Genomic DNA, 23,714 nt, shown 5'->3' with positions numbered 1-23,714 from the left:
ACCGCGGACAGGAAAGTCATGGTGGCTTAGGTGACCTGGATCCTGTGGACAGCATCCTGGGGGACCAAGGACTCTGCACAAGGCCATGGGCAAGGGTCAAGTGTAGATGCCACGCCTGCAGTAGAGGGTGAACACAGTCCCTGGGGAGCTGTCAGTGGGGCCTGAGTCCATCTCTAAAGAAGGGAAACAGGGAGGCCCTGCTGCCCTGACGTGGGACACCCCCCCATCCCCCACCTCTAAGTCTCCAGCTAGGCTAGGGAAGGAAGCCGACACACAAGGAATTCTCTCCCCTTAACATAACCCCCCCATGACTCAGTTTCCCCAGCTGCAGAGGGCAGGACAGTAGTCACTGCCAGTCAGCCCTGGCCTGGCCTTGGAGGGTCCTGGACAGGAAAAAACAGCCAGACACTGGAACAATGTGTGCGCTGGGGGAGGAGGGGGGGGGAAGATGGCTTTCTGGGAAACTTAAGGGCCCAGCTATGCTGGGAACCCACACCCCAACCCTCCCCCAGCCCGGCCGGGCAACCAGGGGCAACCAAGGGCAGGAGCCCTGCCCAATGGGGACAAGAGGGAACAGGGCCTCAGGGGGTATGAGGGGGACTGGGGGAGCGGGGGAGAGACATGGACCCGAGGAGGGGGACAGGGGAGCAGACCCTGGCAGGGGGCCATGGATGACAGAGACCACAAGAGGCCAGAGCCAGGGATCGAGACCTGGAGACATGGCAGGGGGGACAGAGACCTACAGTGACCATCAGGCGCCCATCCCAGGACCGCCGGCTGCTCAGGCCGTCATAGCACAACCTGCATGCGGAACCCCAACCCCACTCCGCTCCCCAGGAAGCCGAGCCGTCCCAGCTGAGGATTTATTGGCGTAAATGCAACCATATAAAAACATAAGTTATGAAAAACACAGTCACGATGTGCCCCGCCCCAGCCCAGACCCCTAAAACCCCCTTCTGAGGGAGGGAAGGAGAGGAAGGGGGAGCCCCCAAACTGCCTAAGAACGCCGCAGCCCCTGGGCCCGTGCAGGGCCGGCCCGGCCGGGGTGGGAGAAGCCGGGTGCCGCCTCAGCGCATCCGGTAGTCAGTAGAGCAGGACAGCTCGCACAGCTGGCCCTTGAAGTCCAGGTCAATGGTGAAGTCCAGGTCGCGCTGTGGGGAGAGGGCAGATGTGAGGGGGACTGGACATGGGACAGGCAGAGGTCTGGAATGGTCTGAGTCGGGAGGCTGCGGCAGGGGGTGTGCCCCCAGCCTCCTCCCACGCTCCCCAGAGACCCCACGTCCTGGCTGGGAGACGCCTCTTTGCTGGTCGCACCCTCAGCATCTGCCCACAACCCTGACTCGGGCCTCGGCTCCCATGACACCCTCAGAGGCTCTGGGATCCCAGCCAAGCCCTCCCCTCCAGGCCAGAGCTCGGAGGCTGTCTCTTGCATAACGATTGTTCCCGCATCAGAACCATTCCCACCAGTAAAGCAGTTACTCCTTCCTTCTTTTCTAAGAAGCAAAGCTCTCTTCCAGCATGCTTCCCCACTCACTGGTCCCAACCCGACTGTCTGCAAGTTCTCGGCTCCCTGGCTTCCCGAAAGCCAGGCCTCCATCTGTGCTCCCCACCCCCCAGTACTCTCTGGAAAAGCTTGGGCCAAGGTCGCCAGTAACCGTGAAGACTTCTGCCCTTAGTCCCACCACCTTGGCCCAGGCTCCAGGCTTCGGGCTTCCTCCTGGCTTCTCTGCCTCTCCTTTGGTCTCTTTAGCCGGGCCGTCCCAAGCTCTGTACTACTGACATCTGGGGCTGGAAACGAGCCTTCTCCACAGTCCTGTGCTAGAGGCCACCAGCATCTTTCTCCAGGTATGAGAGCTCAAAATGTCTCCAGACAGGAACAAATGTCCTCTGAAAAGGGTGTGCCCTTGGGACACCCCCTCTGGCCACAACCCCTGAGCATTACCCAGCCCCGTACCCACAGATCCACACATCTAGCCCAGGCCCCGGACTCCAGGCTCCAGACCCTCTGTCCTCCCATCCACTCGGGGTCTCCCCAGGGGTCGCAGACTCAACCGAGCGGAGGGCTGCTGGGACCCCGGAGCAGGCAGCGGAGCCCCTCCCGAGCACTGCCCCCACCCCGGCAGCGTCTCACATTATTCTTGGCATTGGGCCGCATGCCGATGGTGCCAAAAATCTCCTCGCCCGTCTTCACAGTCAGGTAGTCCTCCATGTAGAACACGGTCTGCTTCCAGTGCGTGTAGGGGGACTCGGGGCCTGGGGGAGCAGTCGGGTCAGCCGGGCTGCGGCCAGTCCCCGGGGCCTCCTGCCTGGCCCCCACCCTAGGCCTCGGCCTGGCCCTTCCCTCTGTCAGGCCCCTCCACGACCCGAGTCCCTTCACCCTCATCAAGCCCTGGAAAGGGACTGTTGGGTATGGTTTAAGGGGTGGGGAAACTGAGGCACGACAGGCCCCCTGGCTCCCTCGGCTGCCCCTGTCCCACACCCCGGCCCCGCCCCACGCTCACTGGTGGAGAAGCCCGTCCTCTTGTGGCAGCGCGTGAACTCGATGTTGAAGTAGGCCACGAGCGCGTGCACGTAGTCGTTGCGCTTCACTTGCAGGCAGAAGGGGGACGTGAAGGTCAGGTCCTCCACCTTGACGGTGTAGATGTCCACCTCCTGCGGGACAGGCCCCGTGAGCCCCGCGCCCCAGCACCTGGCCCAGCAGGTGGCAGGAAAGCCTAGGCCGCCACACTGCCATCCTGTCCCCTTCTCTCCCGCGGCCAGAGCCCACACCAGACGGGTCCGCTTCCCGGAGCCACTACAGCCGCTTTGGAGAATCGCCCGTTGTCCCTTCCCCACGGCCTCTGCCCTGTCCGGGGCCACCACCAGCACCTGACCGCTGCCAGGGGCCTCTTCACGGGGCTCCCTACTTCTGCCCCCCGCCCCCCCCCACAGCCCCTTACTCGACCCATCAGGCAATGTGATGATTCTGAACACTGTCCATCAGATCACGTCAAACTCCTGCTCCAAATCCCTCCACCAGCTCCCCAGCGCCCACCCTCCCAGCTGCCGTCTTCACTCGCTCCAGACTTCGTCCTCCTCTACCAGCTTTGGGCCACCTCTCGCGGCCCAGCACCAATTCTAGGGTTCACCCCGGTGTCCGGCTCGGCGTGCGCACACTGCGGGGCTCAGAACCGATCACTGGCCCGGCAGACCTCATCAGCTCAGGCGCTCATCAGCTCACTCGGGGCCTTGGGCTTCTTGCATCTGGGGCACAGCCAAGGGGCTTAGCCGCCTGGCTCAGGGGTGCCCCTGTGGACCGCGCCCCCCAGAGCAGTCTATGCCGGTTGGGTCCTGCTCACCCTGGCGCCTGGAACCCCACCCCGGCTTGGCTCATAAGCTTTTTAAAGGGATCTAGTGGCTTCTCTGGGCCTCTACCGCCACCTCTGGCTTACTGGCCAGACTCCCAGGCCTCGGGCAAACACTGGGAGACCTCCTGTCTTGCTCAGGCTTAGCATCAGCTGGTGGCCCTTCCTTGGTTCCGCCCCTGGGGACACCGGCCATACCCCGCCCTCACCTTTATGAGGCACGCGTTGGTGACCAGCTGCTTGGGGTCCACCACATCCACCAGGGGCTCCTTGATGGCCACGTCTTTGATGCAGGACATGTCAAAGCCATATACGTTCTCCCACCCTGGGGAGGCAGGCAGGCAGGCAGGAGGAGGGGTGAGTCCACCAGGGGCGCCCAGCCTGAGCCTGCCCTGCCCCCCCGAGTTCCCAGGGGGCCTCCCCCGAGCTCACAGTGAATCTTGTAGTCTTTGTACTGCCGGTCTTCGATGGCTGTCACATACAGCGTGGCTCGGTCCGGGAAGATGAGGCCATCGGGGGCCTGCCAAGGGGGAGGCGGTGTGAAGGATGTGGGGGGCCTTGGAACCCTGCCCCCAAATCTTAACAGTTTGGGTCTCTATCCACACACACTATCTCCACCCTGGTCTGAGCCACCCGGACTCCTACAATGGCCTCCTCACTGGTTCCTGGCTTCTGCCCTCACACCCGCCTCTACTCCCCACATGGCTGCCGGGAGGCATCCAGGAGCACCTAAGTCTCAGACCTGTCCTTCACAGGTTGTAAAAGATCTGCAGCACCCTCCCCGGCTCCTCTGAGAGGAAAACTCAAGTCTCACGGGGGTGCGCAGGCCCCTCCACCCCCTTCCCTTCTACTGTTCTTCCTGACCCCCCAGCCCACTCCCTGCTGTTCCTCAACACCCAATAAGAACACTCCTGCCCCAGGACCTTTGCACCAGTTCTTCTGCCCAGACGTTCTTCGCCGCAGATCTCCTGTAGCTCCTACCCCCTGTTCAGGTCTTAGTCACCTCTCCCTGGGAGGCCTGCTCGGATCTGAGCACCTGGCACCATGGCCCTCCAGCCTCTCCCCCATCCTTCTGCCCTGCTGTGGTCTTCCCAGCACCACCCACCTCTGACACTGTCTGCCTGTTACTGTCTAGCTCTGGTGCCTGTGACCTCCCATTCTGGCTCTGGGCCCTGCAACATCTGGCCGTATATCCCCTAGATGAAGTCCCCGCTGGGGGAAATATCTAGCCCAGCTTTTGGTTTTCTGCCCAGACCCCAAATGATAGGCGCTCAACCTGTGTGAGCTGCTCCCACCCCAGCATGGGCCTCACCAGCCACTTGTCTCGGGCATAGAGCACGGTGTTGAGCATTGACTCGTAGAAGAGGCAGTAGCCCATCCACTCGCTGATAATGATGTCCACCTTCTCCACCGGAAGCTCCACCTCCTCCACCTTCCCCTTGATGATGGTCACCACTGCGGGGGCAGAGACAGCCACATGCAGCCGGCCCCAAGGAGACCCATTCGCTCGCCTCCCCTGCGGGGCCGGGGCCTGGGGACCACACTGGAGCCGCCCCCGTCTCCTCAAGGAAAGGATGGGAGCTGCAGGTGGACATCTTCAAAGAACTCTGCCGGCTGAAGCCATACTCTCTGAACTCAGCGTTTTCTGGTTTGGGTTTTTTTTTTTTCTAAGTAATCTCTATGCCCAACGTGGGGCTCGAACTCACCACCCCAAGATCAAGAATCACACACTCTATGGACCGAGCCAGGCAGGTGCCTCCCTGTTAACTCAGTTTTAAAATTCATTCATCTTGGGGCGCCTGGGTGGCTCAGTGGGTTAAAGCCTCTGCCTTCAGCTCAGGTCATGATCCCAGGGTCCTGGGATCGAGACCCGCATCGGGCTCTCTGCTCCGTGGGGAGCCTGCTTCCTCCTCTCTCTCTGCCTGCCTCTCTGCCTACTTGTGATCTCTGTCTGTCAAATAAATAAATAAAATCTTTTAAAAATAAATAAATAAATAAAATTCATTCATCTCTCTAGATGTTTCGTTGGCTCTAACCCACTGAGCCACCCAGGCGCCCCATCTCTAGATGTTTTCAAGGCAGAAGCAGAAATGCACGGATTAGGCACGGGATGGTAAGATTGCGTCGTTAAGAGCACGGTCATGTTCTTTAAAAGGGTCTATCAGGGAAGGACGCACACACACACACGACAGGATTTATAGGAGAAATGACATCATGGTTGAAACTTGCTTCAAGAGGAGATATTTAAAGCTCAGTGGTACATATCTGGGGGCTCACTATACTAATCTCTCTCTCTATATATGTACATATATAAATATATATAATCTCTTTAAAAAAAATCACTTCACAGGGCGCCTGGGTGGCTCAGTTGGTTAAGTGGGTTAAGCCTCTGCCTTCGGCTCAGGTCATGATCCTAGAGTCCTGGGATGGAGCCCCGCATCGGGCTCTCTGCTCGGCGGGGAGCCTGCTTCTCCCTCTCCCTCTGCCTGCCTCTCTGCCTACTTGTGATCTCTGTCAAATAAATAAATAAAATCTTAAAAGAAAAAAAAAGTCACTGCAGGGGCCCCTGGGTGGCTCAGTCGGGTAAGCATTCCACTCTCGGTTTTGACTCAGGTCACGATCTCAGGGTCGGAGGATGTGACCCTGTGTTGGACTCTGTGCTTGGTGTGGAGTCTGCTTGAGATTCTCTCCCTCTCCCCCTCCCTGCACTCACTCAATCAGTCAATAAAATCTTAAAACAAAAACAAAAAAAAACTTCAGTTTCGAGAATGCTAGGCGCCTCCACACGCAGAAAACCCACCATCTTCCCATGTGCGCTGCCCCAGGAACCTGGCAGGTGGGAACTCAAAGGCCACGTGGCAACATCCGCGCCACCGGCCTTTCTGGCCCGAGCTACCCTCCTTTAATAACCCGGTCTCCCAGATGCACGAGTTCCTGCTTGAGTGGACACTGTGGGCGAGGGGATGAGCGTCGCAGGGGCTGCTGGAATGCCCGGCCCCAGGGGAGGGGCCTGAGGAAGGGAGCTGCGGGACGCGCGGGCCACAGCGGTCATCGGAAAGAGCAAGAGCCTCTCCCGTCTGGCAACGTGTGCAACTACACGGTGAGCAGGTGGAGGAAGTGAGGGCAAAAGCCTCGCGTGAAATGCTACTTATGTACAAGACGAGCACGTGGGCGTGAAAACATTTACGCGTGTACAAGCCTGTGGGTGCAGACTTCTCTGGAAGGGAATGTGGGCTGAACTTAGAGGGGCGGCCAAGAGACTCCTCACCACGGACCCCCCACGCCTCTGTGAGCTACAGAGTGCTCCCTGCCCCAGGGCCAGGCACCTAGCTCGCGACCTTGCCACTCAGTTTCTAAACCGGCAGAGCCCGCTCCTTGTCACTACCCGTTGTTGTGGGTACTGAGAAGGGGGGATTCTTAGAGCCCGTGGCGGGAGAACAGCTGAATCTGTTCAGTGACGATCCCTACCCCACTGCCAAGGGTCCCAGGGAAGCGGGAAATCACCCACTCCATCCCCACAAACCCATTCTCTTCCTGGGCTCACCATGGTCTAACTTGTTGGCTTTGACGATCTTCACCGCATAATCAGAGATACTGGAACACTCGATCTGGGGGCCCAGGAAGAAGGGAGGGTGAGACCCCCCCCACTCCCACCCTCCACCCCCAGTCCCCTCCATCCAATCCCTGAGCCCTGAGGGGCCCCTCTCCGTCCCCAGGCCCTGACCCACCCGCCTACATGCGACACTCACCCCAATGACTTTGCGGGCTCCAGCCTTGGCAGCAAACATACAGAGGATCCCCGTGCCGGAGCCCACGTCCAGCACCACCTTGTCCTTGAAGAGGTGCCGGTTGTGAAACATGGAGTTCCGGTACGTGAGGGTGCGTACCTCATCTTTCAGCATCTCCTGGACGGGGACGTGGGGGCACAAGGTACAAACATGCCATGAGGGGGCCCGCGTTCCCAGCTGGAAAACGGGGTGCGCTGGCCTCTGACACACTGGCAGTTTGGAAAGCCAGAGCTCAGTCCTCCCACTTCCTCAGTCCCCTTGGAAAACAAATCGTTTCCTTCCCACGTGCCTCAGTTTCCCTATTTGTAAAACCAGACTGGATAGGCTAAACTCCCTACTGCCTTGGCCTGATTCTACCACTGCCTCCCAAGTTCCAGTGGTCATTGGCTTTTCCCAGCATTTAGTGCCACTCAACTGTACGCATTACGGAAAATTTTGTTACGTAGAAAAGAAGAAGTTTCAGCAGAAGGAAAAAAAGAAAAAGAGAAAGAGAAAGAAAAAAATGTTCAGAATCCCATTCCCACCGCTTTCTGGGACGGGACCTCCGTGAGACAGGGTCCAGAAGCAGGGGGTACAGCAGGCGGGGGCCGCGGGGGGGGACAGTCCCACCGCGAGCCACTAGAGGGCGGCGGAGACCGGCAGGCCCTGACCTCCTGCTGAAGTCGCAGGCAGGCTCGCCCGCGCTCCCACCCCGGCCTCCAGAGAGCTCCTGGCGAAGCTCCGTCTCCAAGGCAACGGCTGGGAGAGGCGACCCCGGGGTGTGTGCCTCACACCCAGAGGGGCGGCCGGGCCCGCTGCCAGGGGAGGCAGTGCGCATGCGTGAGGAACTGAGTTCCAGCCCTCCCAAACATTAACCCCCTCAAGATCCAGCAGCTTTAGAAGCTGCTCACACTCACCTCGTGAATGCCGAAGTGAGCATAGGAATCGAAGTAGTAATCTTTGGACGTCATGTCCTCAGCATTGGGCTTCTCGCTGCTTTCTGCCTGGCCGCAGGAGACCTGGGAGGGGGTGGACAGGAGCATGGGTCAAATCTGAAGGCTCTCTAAGGCCTCTTAAACCTCCAGGTCCCTACTTCTCTCTGGAGAACAGACACCCCCCCCCAAATCATACCATGGCAATCCTACGGCCCCCGTCTGCCATCTTGCCTCCCCCAAACCCCAAACCCTACAACCCCACTCTCCTCTTCCAGGACCTCCCCCCCCCAGAGCACCATCCAGGGGAGTACCCCGATACCTCAGCCACGCCTACCATCTCTCCAGTCTCTCTGCCCCCGTCTCTAGCTCAGCCCACAGCTGGGGAGGGGAGGGGAAGGCAGAATTGGGGCAGACACGGGAAGGGGAAAGGGGGGGCTGGAAATGGAGTTAAGGAAGTAGCCACAGTATTTGGGGAGGCCAGATGGGAGCCACAAACCTGGAGGGGGTTTGTACTAACAGTTTGGGGGCACAGGGTCAACTGATTTGAAGCAAGAGGAATCATGGTTAGACTGCCTGAAAGGGCCTGGGATGTGGCAAGATATATTTATGTGGGGAAGGGTCTCACAAAAGGATATTTACTTCTTCAAGAGGCGGCTGGAGGCTCATCCCATTAGCCAAGGTGGCTACAAAATTCTAGGAGAGAGTAACAGGGAGACAGGATTAGCTACTGGGAGCGGCTAGGGGAGGGCCAGGCCAGGGGACCCCAGCTCACAGGGGAGGGGGTGCTTCCTGCAAGTTTCCTTTTCCTTGGCATGGCAGGAAGAGGCAGCAGAGGGAGCAAGTAAAGAGGCAGGGACGTTTTTAAAAGGGATGGGAGAAGTGGGGGGAGAAGAGATGGGGTTCTGTCCCAGCTATGGCTGGAGAGATGGTGGCCCGCCCCCACGCTGTCCCTCTCTGGCCAGACACCTGACCATACACACCTCCCCCAACCAGGCCAGAGGAACTGGCACCCGGCAGGCACACAGGCACTGCCAGCTGTCGCTCCCCCTCATCATCTAATCCCCCCAGATTAGGTGACATTTCCTGACACACACCCCCCATCCTGGGGTGCCATGAGTAGCTGGGGGAGGGGGGCACTGGCAGGATGTGCCCACTGGGCATCTGCCACCTCTGCAAACAAGTCTCTTGTCTGAGAGGATTCCAGAAAGGAGGTGTGGCACTCAGGCACCCGCACCAGAGTTGGCACCCTGAGCCCTAGCTCCTGCCTTGGACTCACCAAGCCCCAAACAAAACCACCTGGAGCCACTCTCCTAGCTTAGCACCCTCTTCCCAGGAAGGTAGAATCACACGGAGGAGGAGGCCAGACTCTGGACCCTCAAACCCCTCGACACCTTGGGGTGTGGGGCCAAGTCCTGAGACAACCTCTAAGAAAGATATTTCCTCCACCCATAGGGACCCTGGTCCAGGAGAGAGTCAAGGTGGGTGGGAGTCATTGGAGTGACCCCTAGGAGCTGCCTGCCCCACAACACTACAAGGCAAAGGAGGGAGTCCGCAGGCCCCATCAGATTACATCTCTTCCAGATGTGCCCACCCTCCAGGCCCCAAGAAGCACAAAGTCACAGACACGGCCCACAGAGCTCCAAGCCCCGCCCCTATTCTCTCAAGCCAGCGAGGACACCTATAAAAAAGGATGACTGGTAAGGGGATTTCCCACTGGGACACATTTCTCAATACCACTAATACCACGACAAGGCAAGTCCCAAGAGGTCTTGAAAGAGCACCAGAGCCAACCCCACATGGCTGCACAAGAACCAAACCGCTCAGGAAACCATTTCAAGCCTCCAGGCTCAGGACCCTCAAACAGAGCTTCAGGAAGGGGGAGGTCACCTCCCACCTTCGCATATGCGCCCAGGAGAGACAGATCTCCAATAGGTGGTAAAGCTAGTAGCTCATATTCCCCACATCCTCTTCCCAGCAGAGACTCTCCCTCCCCTCGCCCGGGAGGGCTCCAAAGGGGAGATGGGCTTTGGGACACGCCCCATGAAAAAGATGTCCCTCCCACACACCCAGAAATGGCCACAAGGGGGTGCACGACACCTTATCGGGAAGGATCTCCTTCAACTAGAGGCCCCCCCACCACCCAGGGGGAGGTCACAGGGGCATGCCCCATCCCCCCCAGCTCCCAAAGCCCCGAGCAGGGGAGAATCCAGGGACAGGAAAACGGGGGCCCGGAGGGAACCAATTTTCCCTCTTCCTCCAATCCCAACCCAGGAGTGCACGAAACCTGGACCGAAGCCTAAGCAGATGCCTCGGTATCAGAAACGGGGTTTTGGAGAATCGAGATACACTGCGCCTCCCGAAAGACTCTTTACTTCTCGTAGGGACCGAAGCAAGCCCTCCCCGAAGGGTACATCGCGGTCCCGGGGGAGAGGGCAGGGGGCCTCCTAGGCAGGGTCGGAGGCTCCTCTCCGCCCCCCCCCCGGGGCGCCCCTCCCCCGGCCGGGGGCGGGGCCTTTGTCCCGCACGTGGAGCCCGCCGGGCCACCGGGCACGGCACACCCCCTCCCCACCCACCGTGCCTCGGCCACGTGGGGGCCAGGCCGGAAGCGCCCCCAGCCCTCCTCCACGTGGGAGGGGGCACGACACCCTCGGCTCGACCCGCTGCTCGACCTCGAAAGCCAGGAAACCCGCACCTCCGGGATCCGGAGCATGCGGCGTCCCCTCCGCACGGCTGAGAGCCCTCAGCCCCAATCCGCCCATTCGGAGCCCCTTCCCCACGACGGAGGCATAAAACACCGACCACCAAGCTGCCCCCCACCCCCGACGGCGCTCCAGGCGCTCACCTCCATGATGCAGTTCGCGGCCTCGGCTGCCGCCATCTTCACCCGCACCTACTCCTCCTCCTGCCGCCGAGACCCCCCCCTTTCTCCGCACTCCCCCGGGACCGCCTTATACCGGAGGGTCCACGGCCCGCCCACAACGACCCCGCCAGGAGATTTCATTGGCAATGGAGGCGGCCCGTCTGAGAATGTCGTTTACCAATTGGGCAAAGAAGACGCCCATCAAAGTTGAGGGCCCCGCCCAGTCTGCTGTGCAGAGCCCCGCCCCCTTAAGTCGACGGGGATGGGAAAGACTGCCCGTCTATCGCAAGAACCGCGACTGATGATTGGGCAAAATCTACCAGAAGTTCCCGCCCCCATCCCCCAAGCACCGCCTCAAAGCTTCCCGACGGGCCCCGCGCTAAGCGGACATCTTGAAAAAGAGCTGTCCATCACCAAAACAACCCGCCTCTTAGTAGCTGTTATTGGTTTAGCCTGGATGTGACGTCACGAAGCCTTTAGACCGCCCTCGTCTAGCGGCTTGTCTCAAGGAGAATGCGGTGATTGGCCCACGAGGAGGGAGGAAGGCCGGCCTCTAGGCTCCAGCGACTGGCTCAAAGAACTGTCACTCCTCAGCCATTCGGTGGATTCTCCCAGCCGGAGGGGAGTTCTGAAGGAATGAGGGAGCTTGTACCCGTTTACCTGAGGGACGGACTGGAGAAGTGAGAGCCCCAAAGAAAAGAGGGCTTGTCTGGGGTCCGACACAAGTCAGAAACAGGCCTCAGGCCTCAAGACATATAACTATCTTGCCCTCTACCTAACTGTTCCGAGTTTTTAAAATCCAACAACCCCACTCAAGCCACTTGGCCTTTGCCAGGTCCTGCCCCTGCTGGGAACACTCATCTCCCTTTGCCTGCAGACTCCTATGTATCAGCCTTAGATGTCGCCTCCACCGGGTAGCTTTCCTTCTCTTGCAGAAAAAGTCGCTACGGATCTTCCTGAGTTATGATGGGGTTACCTCCGGCCCCCGATAAACCCGCCCTAAGTTGAAAATATCATAAATTGAAAATTTAATCCACTTAGCCAGCCGAGAAGCAGAGCTTGGCCATGCTTGGAACACTTGGGGCCAACACAAGTGCTGAGCAGCTCGTGTAACTCATGAATACCGTGGCATGGTCGTATGGGTACGGAACGGATGTAGGTGTATCCGTTGTTTGCCCTTGTAATTGCTTGGCTGTGAGCTGTGGCCTAACATCAAGAGAGAGTATCATACAGCATATCAGGAGCCCAGGAAAATATCCAAATTCGAATTCAAAGTATGATTTCTACAGAAAGTGTAGAGCTTCACACCAAAAATTGCAAGATGAAGCATCTGGAGTCGAGGACATGTGTCATTAAATGAGGATGAACGCAACTGGTAGACTATATCCATCACCCTTCATGACTCTTCCCAGGCAGTACCTCTCTCACCTACCCCAGAAGCAATCACTTTGTTTTCTGTCTCTCCGATGTAGCTTTTTCTTTTTTTTCAGCACGAAGCCCAGCGTGGGGTAAACTCACCACCTCAAGATCAAGACCTGAGCTGAGGTCAAGAATCAGACACTTAAAGGACTGAGCCACCCAAGGGCTCCTGCTTTTTCTTTTCTAAGATTTCACAGGGGGGCACCTGGGTGGCTCAGTCAGTTAAGCGTCTAACTCTTCATATTGGGTCAGGGTACCGTCTCAGGGTCCTGAGACTGAGCCTCTGTCTTGAGAGCTCCGTGCTGGGCATGGAGCCTGCTTGAGATTCTCTCTCTCCCCCCATCTCAAATAAGTAAATAAATAAATAAACAAATAAATAAATAAAATTTCATGAAAAATTCTACAGTATGTTCTCTTTTGTGCCTTTCTTCTTTCACTCAATATAATGCTTTTGAGATTCATTCCAAGTTGTTGCATATAATGTTGGTGTGATCTTTTTTTTTTTTTAAGATTTTATTTATTATTTGACAGACAGAGATCACAAGCAGGCAGAGAGAGAGGAAGGGAAGCAGGCTCCCCACTGAGCAGAGAGCCTGATCCGGGACTGAATCCCAGGACCCTGAGATCATGACCTGAGCCAAAGGCAGAGGCTTAACCCACCGAGCCACCGAGGCACCCCCCGTGTGATTCTTTTTATTCCTGAGAATTCCATTGTAGGGATGTAGTCACAGTTTATCCATTTCCCTGTTGACGGACACTCTGGGCTTTTGGGGGGTTATTATGAATAAAGTGGGTATCCCATGCTCATGTGGGAATCTTTCTGTGGATGTACTTTTTTGTTTCAGGTAAACCTAGGAGAAGAGGGCTGAGTTGGACGCTAGGTGTATGTTAAATTTTATGAGAAACTCCCAAAAGGTTTTCCAGTACATTCTACCATTTTGCACCCCCTCAGCGATGCATGACCCCACATGCTCCACATCCTCTCCAGCACTTGTCATGAGCAGGCTTTAATGTTAACGATTCTGGTGGGAGTGAAAAGGCATCTCGTTACGGTTGTCATTGGCACTGTCCTGATCCTAACGTTGAGCGTTTTCTCATGTGCTTATTGGCCATCGTTATATCTTTTTTTTTTTAAGATTTTATTTTATTTATTCATGAGAGACAGAGACAGAGAGAGGCAGAGGCAGAGAGAGAAGCGGGCTCCCTGGGGGCCTGATGTGGGACTCAATCCCAGCACCCCAGGATCACGACCTGAGCTGAAGGCAGATGTTTAACTGACCCATTCAGGAGCTCTGTAGATCTTCTTTTATTAAATCCATTCAAGTCTTTTGCCTAGTTTTACACATGGTGTTGTTTTCTTTCTGATGAATTGTAAACATTTTTTATAGAGACAGAGATGCAGGTGTCTGTCAGGCATACCTACTTTGAATATTTTCTCCCAATCTGTGACCTGTCTTTTCAGTTTCGGTTTTCAAATGTTGTCTTTTGAAGAGCAGGCATGTTAAGGTGTTTTTTTTTTTTTAAGTTTATTATTATTATTATTATTTTTAAGGATTTTATTTATTTACTTGACAGACAGAGATCACAAGTAGGCAGAGGGGCAGGCAGAGAGAGGAAGGGAAGCAGGCTCCCTGCTGAGCAGAAACCCCAGAGCGGGGCTCAATCCCAGGACCCTGAGATCATGACCTGAGCTGAAGGCAGAGGCTTAACCCACTGAGCCACCCAGGCGCCCCTTATTATTATTTTTTTTTAGTCGTCTCTGCACCCCAAGTGGGGCTCAAACTCACAATCCTGAGATCAAGGGTCCTATTTTCTTCCGACTGAGCCACCTAGGTGCCGAACAATCTAGCTTTTTAACACTAGGAAATAACCTAATGTCATTGAAAAGGAGGTTGCATTGGGCAGGGGGATACACAGGTACAGAGTCCAGGAAAGTGGTCTGAGCTGAAGTCAGAGATGGGGGAGGTGTCCCTGTGGAATTATGCATCTTCCAAGGTGGTGGCCACTCCCCATGTGGGGCTAATGAACATTGGACTGTGGCAAGTCGGAATGAGATGGGCTCCAAGTGGTGAAGACTTGTAGGGGCATCTGGCTGGCTCAGTTGGTTAAACATCTGCCCTGGGATCGAGCCCCATGTTGGGCTCCTACTCAGCAGGAAGCCTGCTTCTTCCTCTCCCACGCCCCCTGCTTGTGTTCCCTCTCTCGCTGTGTCTCTCTCTGTCAAATAAATAAATAAAATCTTTAAGAAACAAAAGAAAAGAGAAAAGAAAATTCAAGGGGTCATGAACTGGGATGGGACAAACTGACACCTCTCCCTAAACTTGAACTCAGGCCTTTCTATGATTACAAATGTGGACAACACATCAAAGTAGAATTAGTTGCTGTGGCCTGGTCCCCGACATCAATCACAGATGCTTGCATGTCACATGAATTGTCGCCGATATTCATGTGAATTCTTTTTTTTTTTTTTTTAAGATCTTATTTACTTATTTGTCAGACAGAGAGAGAGAGCACAAGCGGGAGAGCAGCAGAGGGAGAGAGAGAAGCCAACTCCCCGCTGAGCAGGGAGCCCGATGTGGGGCTCCATCCCAGGACCCTGGGATCATGACCTGAGCTGAAGGCAGACGCTTAACTGACTGAGCCTGCCAGGCGCCCCGATGGGCAGAAGCATAAGACAGCCTCCAGGATCTCTGCCCCTAGCGTGATTTACCAAGGAGTAGGCTTGACCTATATGACAAAAGAGACGGATGTCACTCTGACTAGGCTACCTTAATGGCAAGGGTGAAGAGATTTTGCAGACGTAATAAAGACCCCATATCCATTAATCTTAATTAAAAAGGGTCAACTTAATCAGTTGGAAGCACTTTATTTATTTATTTACTTGTTTATTTTTTTATGATTTTATTTATTTATCTGAGAGAGAGAGAAAGAGCATGAAGGGGAGAGATCAGAGGGAGAAGCAGGCTCCCCACCGAGCAGGGGGCCCGATGCAGGACTCGATCCCGGGACCCCCGGATTACAACCTGAACCGAAGGCAGTCCCTTAAGCAACTGAGCCACCCAGGCATCCCATAGTTTATTATTTTTTTAAAGTAAACTCCAGGGGCGCCTGGGTGGCTCAGTGGGTTAAAGCCTCTGCCTTCTGCTCGGGTCCTGATCCCAGGGTCCTGGAATTGAGCCCCAAGTGGGTCTCTCTGCTCAGCAGGGAGCCTGCTTCCCCCTCCCCCCTCCCCCACCCTCTCTGCCTACTTGTGATCTGTCAAATAAATAATTTTTTTTTTTTAAAGTGTCATTCCTGCTCTACTTAGAAAACACAGTTATGGGACCACCATAGTTTTTGTTTGTTTGTTTGTTTTAAGATTTTCATTTATTTATTTGACAGAGAGCGAGAAAGGGAACACAAGCAGGGGGAGTGGGAGAGGGAGAAGCAGGCCTCCTGCTGAGCAGAGAGCCCCATGGGGGCCTTGATCCCAGGACCCTGAGATCACGACCTGAGCCAAAGACACTCAAGGACTGAGCCACTGAGACACCCAGCTGCAGCCCCCACCCCTACCCCCCCTTTTAAATTAGTATGTTAATGAAGCAGCACCCGTGTTACAATACCAGGAACTTTTATGTGAATATTGAAATCTTTATTTCTGGGGGTGCCTGGGTACCCACTGGGTAGCCAGTGGGTTAAAGCCTCTGCCTTCGGCTCAGGTCATGATCTCAGGATCCTGGGATCAAGCCCCACATCAGGCTCTCTGCTCAGCGGAGAGCCTGCTTCCCCCTCTCTCTCTGCCTGCTGCTCTGCCTACTTGTGATCTCTCTGTCAAATAAATAAAATCTTTAAAAAAAGAAAAAGGAAATCTTTAGTTCAAAATACAGCCAATTCCAAGTTGCAGGAGTTTTGTTCTATAAAGTCACTGTGGACACTGAGTGGATGCAGACCCTTTGTTCCTGGAGGAAATACAGGGGCAGCTTCCTGCCGGCCTCTCGTTACAACTTGCGCCAACCCATCAATACATAACCTTATTTTATGTGCTTTCTGTTCAAATACACCTTATTGAATATATAGTGATTCGTTCACACTGAAGTCATAGCCCACAGCGCTAGGATGCACGCCTGGGCCAAGCTTATCCTAACAAGGCACATCCCAGCCTTCTCGCCCTTAGGATGCCTCCTGGGTTCATTTTAAACAATGAAATGGGGCATGTCTGGGTGGCTCAGTTGGTTAAACATCTGACTCCTGGTCTCCACTCGGGTCAGGATCGCAGGCTCTTGGGATCTAACCCTGCATGGTGACGGGGGAGGATTTTTTCCCTCACCCTCTGCTCCTCCCCCCAACTCACGTGCTCTCTAAAATACAAGAAATCACCCCTAAAAGTACAAATATGCCAAGAAACGTGGCACCACATAGTTCGAGGAAAGGATGCTTATTTGCAGAGTGAGAGTGGAAGGAGGAAGGCAGGGTGTCCTCCTGCTCAACCTTAGCCAAAAAGGTCCACGCTGGGTGAGTCAAATCTTGCTGCTCTGGGCATTTGCATGCCAACCAACAACCACAAAAACTCAGTGAGTGTTAACTTGGGGGCTACAAATAAATTTTAGCGAGTAGGCAAATTCGCAAATATGGAATCCGTGAATAATGAGGATCCATGGCTAAGTGGTTTCCTTTGTGATTACGTGCATCTCATTTTATGCACTTATAGACATAATTTTGTGAAGGGGGGGGTGACAGCCCTGAAAAGGTGATACCCCTGGTCTAAATACAGATGGGGAGTAACCAGCCAAAAATGTTCAGAAGGAGCAGTGGGAGGAGAAAAATGAGAAGAGGGTGGTGTTCTGGAGGTCCTGTGTAGGAAGGCCATAGCTTTCTTCTGGAACTAGCTAGAAAGACTGCATGACCATCAACACAGGATAAGAAAAAAAAAATGGAATTAGCTGGAACTATATCCACAGATATCTTCAAGCAGGCTGTACGTTCAAGTGACAGGCACTTGAAGGTGCTCCAAATAAGTATTTCTAGAATGAACGAACTGGCTCTTTCCTCAATTCATAAACCAGAGAGAGAGACAGATCTCTTACCCAAATCTCCTACTTAGAACTTAAGTTTTTGAGAGAAAGGACAAACAGTTCAATACCTGACAAAGTTTTTAATACGAAAAAAATCTTAATTTCCTTTTGGCAAAAACAGGGGGGGCAGCCACCACCCCACAACCCTGAGTGGACTAGGAAGGCTTGGACAAGCACACAGAGAGCACAGAGACAGGAGGTCTAATCTTGTAGCAGCTTCTGAGGAAGATCTCAGTCCAGGGGTAAGTTCAAGTCCACGGGTGAAATGGCGAGGATGCCCTCCTGGAGGGGAGAAGTGGAACAGCTCGTGAGCATTCACAGGTAGAGTCTGTCCTCCATTCACAGTGGCATCCCTGCCAGCCCAATGACAGCAGAGACAGGGACATGGGTGGGAGGAGGAAGATCCGAAGAATCAGAGACCCAGGGGTGGATAGGGACAGAGTCCTGGAAAAAGGGAGGAGAGACAAAGCCCCAGGGCGGAGGGCAGAGCACCAGTGTTGTGGAGACAGAGAGACAGGGACCAGAGACTCAGAGAGGGGGAGCAGGGTCCTGGGACTGTAACGATCAAGAGCGCTGGCTTTGCGTCAAAGTCCTGAGTCCATTCCTCTGCATGAGGGACAATCTCCATAAAATCGGGATAACATCCAATCCCAGAAGGTGGTCGTGGGGTTTAAACGGAATCATTCCACTAAAAGTCCTTGGCTGTGCACGTGGCCAAACAAAAACAGAAACAAAAAACAAAACAATCACCCCCCAAAAAACCCCAAAACAAAACAAAACAAAAGAACAATTTCACAAATAAGCTTCTGCACTGAGCTCCAGACACGTATATCTACTGTCCTCTCATCTCCCTTTGAGGTCTGAAGGACGTCTCTCCCCTACCTGGACCACTTCCAATCATCTCTGACTCTTCTTCCAACCTGCTCCTCCCCCCTGCTCCTCCCTGTCTCAGGGAGCATCCGAAGCAGCCCTACTGCATCAGGCCGGCATCCTTGATTTCCGTTTTCCACTCATTAGCACTCCTAAATAGCACTCGTAATCCACTCATAAGCAAAATCTGTCAGTTCTACCTCTGAATTAACTGGGAGACTCCTCCACTGTCCCCACTGCGGTCCGAGGCAACCTCGTCTCCTCCCTGAACCCGCAAACACCTCCCAACTCCCTACTTCCGCCTCGCCCTCTACAGGGTTGCCCCGTGCGGCCGCTAGAGGGCGCAAGTTAACACCTAAATCAGCTCACGTCGCCCTCCGCTCAGAGAGCTCACTCGGTGCCCAAGTTCTTACCTTCACAAGCCTCGCCCCCTCCTGCTCTCATCTCTCGCCCTCTCCCTTTCGCTCACCCTGCTTCAGCCCTACCGGCCTCTCTGCTCCTCAAACACCCCTGGCCAGCTCCTGCCACTCTGTGAAGCAATAGTTTCATCAGTACCCTGGAGCCCGATCCAGCTCTGAGCCTGGCCTTGAATGTAAAGCAGTGAGCAAGCTAGGTAGGACTCCCCGGTCTTCTCAAGCTGATAGGTCGGGGGCAAGAGAAAACAAAAAGCAGGAAGAAATAATACGTAAAGCAAGTCAATCCTACCATCTGGTAGAAGCTGTGCTTTAGAAGGTGCAGGGTGTTATGAAGGAAGTAAAGCAATGAAGAGGCAAAGGGAGCGGGTAAGAGGGGATGGAGGTGGCTCTGGTTTCAAACGGGGACCAGGGGAGGCCTCACGGAAGGGTGACACCCGAATGGAGCAGAGGAAGTGACACAGGGGGATACCTGGGCAAGCGCATTCTGGCAGGCAGTGTCAGAGCAGACAGTCACCAGATAATCACGCAAATGCTCACAGGGTGCCAAGATCTTACAATCGTTCCATTTTAATCTTTACAATAACCCTTTGAGATGGGTACTTCTACTTGCCCTACCTGACGGATAAGGAAACCGAGGCCCAGGAAGGGGTCTCCCATGTTTCCCACTCATAACTGTCAGTGTGTATCAGAATGGTTTCAGCTGGGCACAGGGTCCGCACTGATTACCTACTGGTGTACAGCTGGTGCTCAAATAAACACAAAACAATTGAATGATTTGGCTGGGAGAACACCTGTCATGTCTGAAAAGAAGCCACCCCCCCACCCCACCACACAGACACAAGTTACAGTTGGGTAAAGGGGGGCCAGAGAAGCTCTGGCAGCTCACCCAGCCCCCGTGTGCCTGGATCCAGGGCCCGAAGCTGTGCACGTGCTCCACACTGAGTCCGGCCAGGGTGCCCCCAAGCCGGGCCACGCGGCGGCTCAGCTCCATGGCCAGGGCCAGACGGGCCAGGGGCTCCGGGGAAGGCGGCGGAGGCCCAGGGCAGGGCAAGTTGGGGCGTGGGCGGTTAGGCAGAGGGCTGTCCTCCCGGTTGGAGAACAGCTCCACTAGGCGGGCGAAGGAGCCCGAGGAGAGGCGGGCCAGCTTTCCACGCAGGGCCGGGTCCGAGGCCAGCTGTGGGGCGGGGAAGAGAAGAGACTGGGTCGGCCTCCGCCGCGCCTCCGTAGCCAGCCAATAGGAGGCTACGAGGCGTGACTTCCTGGTTAAAACAGTCCCGACACTGAAGCTCAAAGCCACGCCCCATCCCTCACACCAGCCAATCATAAACTAGAATCTGAGGTCTCGTGGCCGACAGCCAATAAGGACCAAAGCCCTAATTAGCTGAGTTCTAGAATACAGATCTTATAGCCACGCCCCCTAGAGGTTCCCTGAGAGTCCCCGGGACCACGCCGGTCCCTACGACAACCCTGCCTTCCACCGTACAATTAATATTATAGGATCATACACTTTCCCCAAGCTCCTGAGCCAATCAAGTTCCAGGAGCGAATCATAAGCCAGACCTCCTCTGGCTGCTATTTCCCCCCACATTCTAAGGCATACCCCTATGCAGCTAACCAGGGTTTCATATTTTAGGCAGCCCTCTCCGAACCAACTCCCCTCCCACCACCATATAGTCCCTAATTCCTCAACTGGTCCCAGTTTCCCAGATCACGTTTCAGGTGGCCACAACCCTTGTCTAAAGGCCACATCCCTCTCACTGTGAATCCAAAACTTTGCAGCGTAAGGTACTACTACCCTGACCTTATTCAACCAGTAACGGAGAAGCTTAGCACGTCTGACCCCATAATGCTTCTATTTCCCTTACTGCTGGGACCTATAGTTTAGAAACTTCTGCTTAGCCCTGCACGTAGGCATGTTACAGCTAAGATTCACAAAAACGTCTCTTTTACCGGAAATCTACCTCACCGGAGGAGATAAGGAAGTCCTTACAGAAATGACGACGCTCTATGTAAGATTTATAGGAACGACATGACCTGTACACAAAGATCAACTGACCAAGGACAGGGCGCCGGGGTGGCTCAGTCGGTTAAGGGTCTGCCTTCCGCTCAGGTCATGATCCCAGGGTCCTGGAATGCAGCCCCATGTCGGGCTCCCCGCTGAGCCGGGAGTCGGCTTCTCACTCTCCCTCTGCCCTCCCCACCCCCACCCTGCTCATGCTCTCTCTCTCTCAAATAAAGAAATAAAATCTCTAATAAACAAAACCTCTTGAAAGAAAAAACTGACCAAGGACAAAAGAAGTTCCACAACCCTCCTCTGTTGTCTACAGACGGCAGCCACTTTTTGACTCCAATCCCCAACCCCTTCCCCTTCCTAACATAAAAGCAGCTCAGATCTCAGGCTGGGGGAGACAGTTCTTTGAGACGGTTGTATGCCATCTCCTCGGTGTGCTGCCTTTCCAAATAAAGTCTCTTTCCTTACCCTAACATCTTAGCTCTCGGCTCACTGGCTTGTGGTCCTGGGAGCAGAATGGGCTTGGACCCCATTACAAGCCCTTCGTAGAAGCCGAGACCCACCCTCTCCTCACCTGACCATCTAATGAGAATGCAGATCCAGGTTCTGATCCCAGTGCCCAGCCATCCCGCAATCCCCATCCCAGCTAAGGGATGGAACAGTCAGCCTTGTCACCTTCTGATTGATGACTTCGGCCTCTTCCTCCAGCAAGGCCACCAGCTTCCGCAGTAGGGCTTCCTTCTCTGTGGGTGGGGCTCCCTGTAACTCTGTGGGGGGGTGTGTGGAGGGCAAAAGAGAATCAGCTGGGGGCAGAACCCTGCCCACCCTTCTGCCCTCATCCTTCTCCGGGGCCCCTTGGCCCCTCACCTGGGCTAGGTGGGGATCTCAGTTGCTCTTGAACCAGTTGTTCCAGCCGCTGGGCCACCAGAGCATAGAAATCTGGAGTTGCTGGGCCTGGCGTCAAAAGAGCCAATGATGGGTCTCTGGGACATCGAGAAGTTATGGATTCTCTCCTTGTCCCAACCATCTTGCCAGGCTGCAATGATTTCCATTTCCTAGTGGGGTAAACTGAGGCCCACTGAGCACATTTGGTAAAAGGCCTTGGTACTTCCCATTTTACTGTGTCCCCCAAACTAGACTTAGAATGTTACGGCCGAACTAGACCTTGAAGATGATCCTATCCAAGACAGGCAAACGCAGGGCACTCCAGCGATCACCACCCTACCTACCCCTTGCTGGTTTCAGGCGCCATCAACTGATCACAGAACTCTTCTTCCCTAGCTGTGAAATCCCTTTCAAGTAAGCACTGCTGGTAGACATTACCAGTCTATCAAGGCTCCCACATGAGTAACCCACATGGTTACTCTTGACCATGACCAAGGACACCCCTCCACACACATGCACACATTCCTACTTTGCTTCTGGAGAAATACAGGAGCAAGAAACAAAAGGAATTTCCCAGAGTCATGTAGCCAAACAGCCAGGGAGTTGTGACTGAAAACCAGGTCTCCTTCCTCCCTACTGCGGGTACTGGAAGCTACAAAGTCCCAGGGGTAGGGAAGGATGCATGGGAGGAGAGAGATGACAAACAGAAAGGGACCAAAAGCCCCCTTGGGAAGCCAGTTCACAGAATGTAACAGTGGGTGGGGGAGCAGAGAATGTGAGAGTAGTTCCCACTCAGCTCCCCTCTTAGCTGAGTGATTTTGGGCTAGTTCCTTATCCTTTCTATGCTTAAAAGAATCAAAGCTTCTTTAAAAAAAAAAAAAAAAAAATCAAAGCTTCTGGCCCTGCCAGTTCATGGGTGATCTAGGGAAATCTCTTACCAGGCTCTGAAACATAGCATGGGCGGAGGGGCAGGGAGCAAGGCCGAGGGGATTCAGGGGGAACTGCTCCTCGACCCAGGGGACAGGGAAGACATCGTCGAAGGCGGCTCAGGAAATCTGTTGGCTCCTCCTGGGCAGGACTCCTGGGAAAGGGGACCTCAGAGAGTGACCCCAGAGGCCCCTTTGCAAGCAGTCCCTTTTTCCTCCCACTGAGGGCCTCTCGCTGCAACCCCAGGGACAAGGAAAAGAGCCAGATATAGAGGGGACCACAGAGACAAGGCACAAGAGTCAAGAGGGCCCCACCCCAGATGCAGGCCCCTGAGGGAGGAGGGCAACTCCTCTTACCTGGGTGGGGTTGGAATGGGGGACCCGGCAGCCTCACCTCGCCTAAAGAAGGCAGCTAGGACTCTCACCGTGTCCTCCCGGAGGCCCAGCTCTTCTGAGCCTGCCATGGGGGCACCTGTGAAAGAGGGAGCTGGGGGATGGTCTCCAGGGTTGACCTGAGGTGGAGGATTGGGGCCCAAATGCCTCGTCCCTGAATAAGGAGGAGGCCGGGACCCGTGAGTCCCCAAGGGAAGAAAGGGCTGAGAGCTTTAACTCCTAAGTCCTTTAGGGGAGTTAGAGTCTGGGGACCGAGACTCTAGAGTCCTCGGAGGGAGAAGAGGGAGGAGGACGAAGACTTCTTGATCCTTGGAGAGGAAGAGGCTGGGGACCCGGATTCTTGGGTCTAAGGGAGAAAGGGACGGGGGCTGGACTCGAGTTTTCGGAAAAGGGGGCTGGGGGATCTGAATTCTTGAGTCTGATGGGAAAGGGGACTCGGGACTCCGACTTCTGGATTCTGAAGGTATATGCCAAGGGGCTCGAGCTCTTAGAGAATCCGGAACTACGAATCCCAGCAGGCTTCATGACAAACCTTCCCCTCCGTCCGCACTTGACTCGCCGCGCAGCCTCCTTGGGAGGTGTAGTTCCCTTATCCGACCCAGGCTGGAATCTCGGGGTCTCGGGGCGCATGGATGTCGGAGAAGGGCGACTGAGGTGCCGGCTTCGAGATCCCGGCCTCTTCCCTTCTCACCCCAGCCCTCCCAAAAGCCCGGCTTACCTGGGGCGGGAGCCGCCGCCCCCTCCTCCTTCACCGAACTTGCATAAACTTCTCTTAGTTCAACTTTCCCGCGCCTGCGCACTGGGCCGGGTTGGCGACGGCCCTATTGTAGGAGAGGC

General features: G+C 55.1%; 2 protein-coding genes across 7 annotated transcripts; both read right to left on the bottom strand.

Moving 5' to 3' along the window:
- Positions 1 to 705: 705 nt before the first annotated feature.
- PRMT1 (protein arginine methyltransferase 1) lies at positions 706 to 10,975 on the bottom strand. 3 transcript variants are annotated; one of them, XM_080828507.1, is made up of 11 exons: positions 10,889 to 10,946; positions 8,686 to 8,739; positions 8,029 to 8,130; positions 7,094 to 7,249; positions 6,889 to 6,952; positions 4,657 to 4,799; positions 3,777 to 3,864; positions 3,554 to 3,669; positions 2,502 to 2,652; positions 2,132 to 2,253; positions 833 to 1,151 (listed from the first exon to the last, which is right to left on the bottom strand). In XM_080828507.1, exons 1-11 carry the CDS (start codon positions 10,922 to 10,924, stop codon positions 1,068 to 1,070), a joined length of 1,116 nt encoding a protein of 371 aa, XP_080684633.1. In that variant the 5' UTR covers positions 10,925 to 10,946; the 3' UTR covers positions 833 to 1,067. The 3 variants fall into 3 exon arrangements, with proteins under 3 accessions (XP_080684634.1, XP_080684633.1, XP_080684635.1); XM_080828508.1 differs by lacking the exon at positions 8,686 to 8,739 and having other exon boundaries at positions 706 to 1,151; positions 10,889 to 10,975; XM_080828509.1 differs by lacking the exons at positions 8,686 to 8,739; positions 10,889 to 10,946 and adding an exon at positions 8,366 to 8,469.
- Positions 10,976 to 17,436: 6,461 nt separating this feature from the next.
- On the bottom strand, positions 17,437 to 23,679 carry BCL2L12 (BCL2 like 12). 4 transcript variants are annotated; one of them, XM_080829017.1, is made up of 8 exons: positions 23,596 to 23,675; positions 23,410 to 23,495; positions 22,842 to 22,956; positions 22,497 to 22,639; positions 21,541 to 21,627; positions 21,349 to 21,440; positions 19,549 to 19,836; positions 17,437 to 17,658 (listed from the first exon to the last, which is right to left on the bottom strand). In XM_080829017.1, exons 3-8 carry the CDS (start codon positions 22,946 to 22,948, stop codon positions 17,608 to 17,610), a joined length of 768 nt encoding a protein of 255 aa, XP_080685143.1. In that variant the 5' UTR covers positions 22,949 to 22,956; positions 23,410 to 23,495; positions 23,596 to 23,675; the 3' UTR covers positions 17,437 to 17,607. The 4 variants fall into 4 exon arrangements, with proteins under 4 accessions (XP_080685143.1, XP_080685142.1, XP_080685141.1 ...); XM_080829016.1 differs by having other exon boundaries at positions 23,410 to 23,526; positions 23,596 to 23,671; XM_080829015.1 differs by lacking the exon at positions 23,410 to 23,495 and having other exon boundaries at positions 23,596 to 23,679.
- Between the last annotated feature and the right edge of the window lie 35 nt (positions 23,680 to 23,714).

This window comes from Martes martes (assembly GCF_963455335.1).
Source record: "Martes martes genome assembly, chromosome: 17".
In the NCBI taxonomy this organism is placed as follows: Eukaryota; Metazoa; Chordata; class Mammalia; order Carnivora; family Mustelidae; genus Martes; species Martes martes.
This window is presented reverse-complemented; position numbering and strand designations above follow the sequence as displayed.

Bases quoted from the DNA above. Each gene is read 5' to 3' on its own strand.
- BCL2L12 (XM_080829015.1), bottom strand. From the start codon at position 22,948: ATGGCAGGCTCAGAAGAGCTGGGCCTCCGGGAGGACACGGTGAGAGTC. The intron at 21,441-21,540 runs GTGAGGGGCCAA...ACCCCCCCACAG, and splicing joins GAGATCCCCACCTAGCCCAG to AGTTACAGGGAGCCCCACCC. The intron at 17,659-19,548 runs GTGAGCTGCCAG...TCTCCCCTCCAG, and splicing joins TCCAGGCACACGGGGGCTGG to GAGGGCATCCTCGCCATTTC.
- PRMT1 (XM_080828507.1), bottom strand. From the start codon at position 10,924: ATGGCGGCAGCCGAGGCCGCGAACTGCATCATGGAG. The intron at 7,250-8,028 runs GTGAGTGTGAGC...GTCCCCGTCCAG, and splicing joins CTCACTTCGGCATTCACGAG to GAGATGCTGAAAGATGAGGT. The intron at 2,653-3,553 runs GTGAGGGCGGGG...CCTGTCCCGCAG, and splicing joins CCAACGCGTGCCTCATAAAG to GAGGTGGACATCTACACCGT.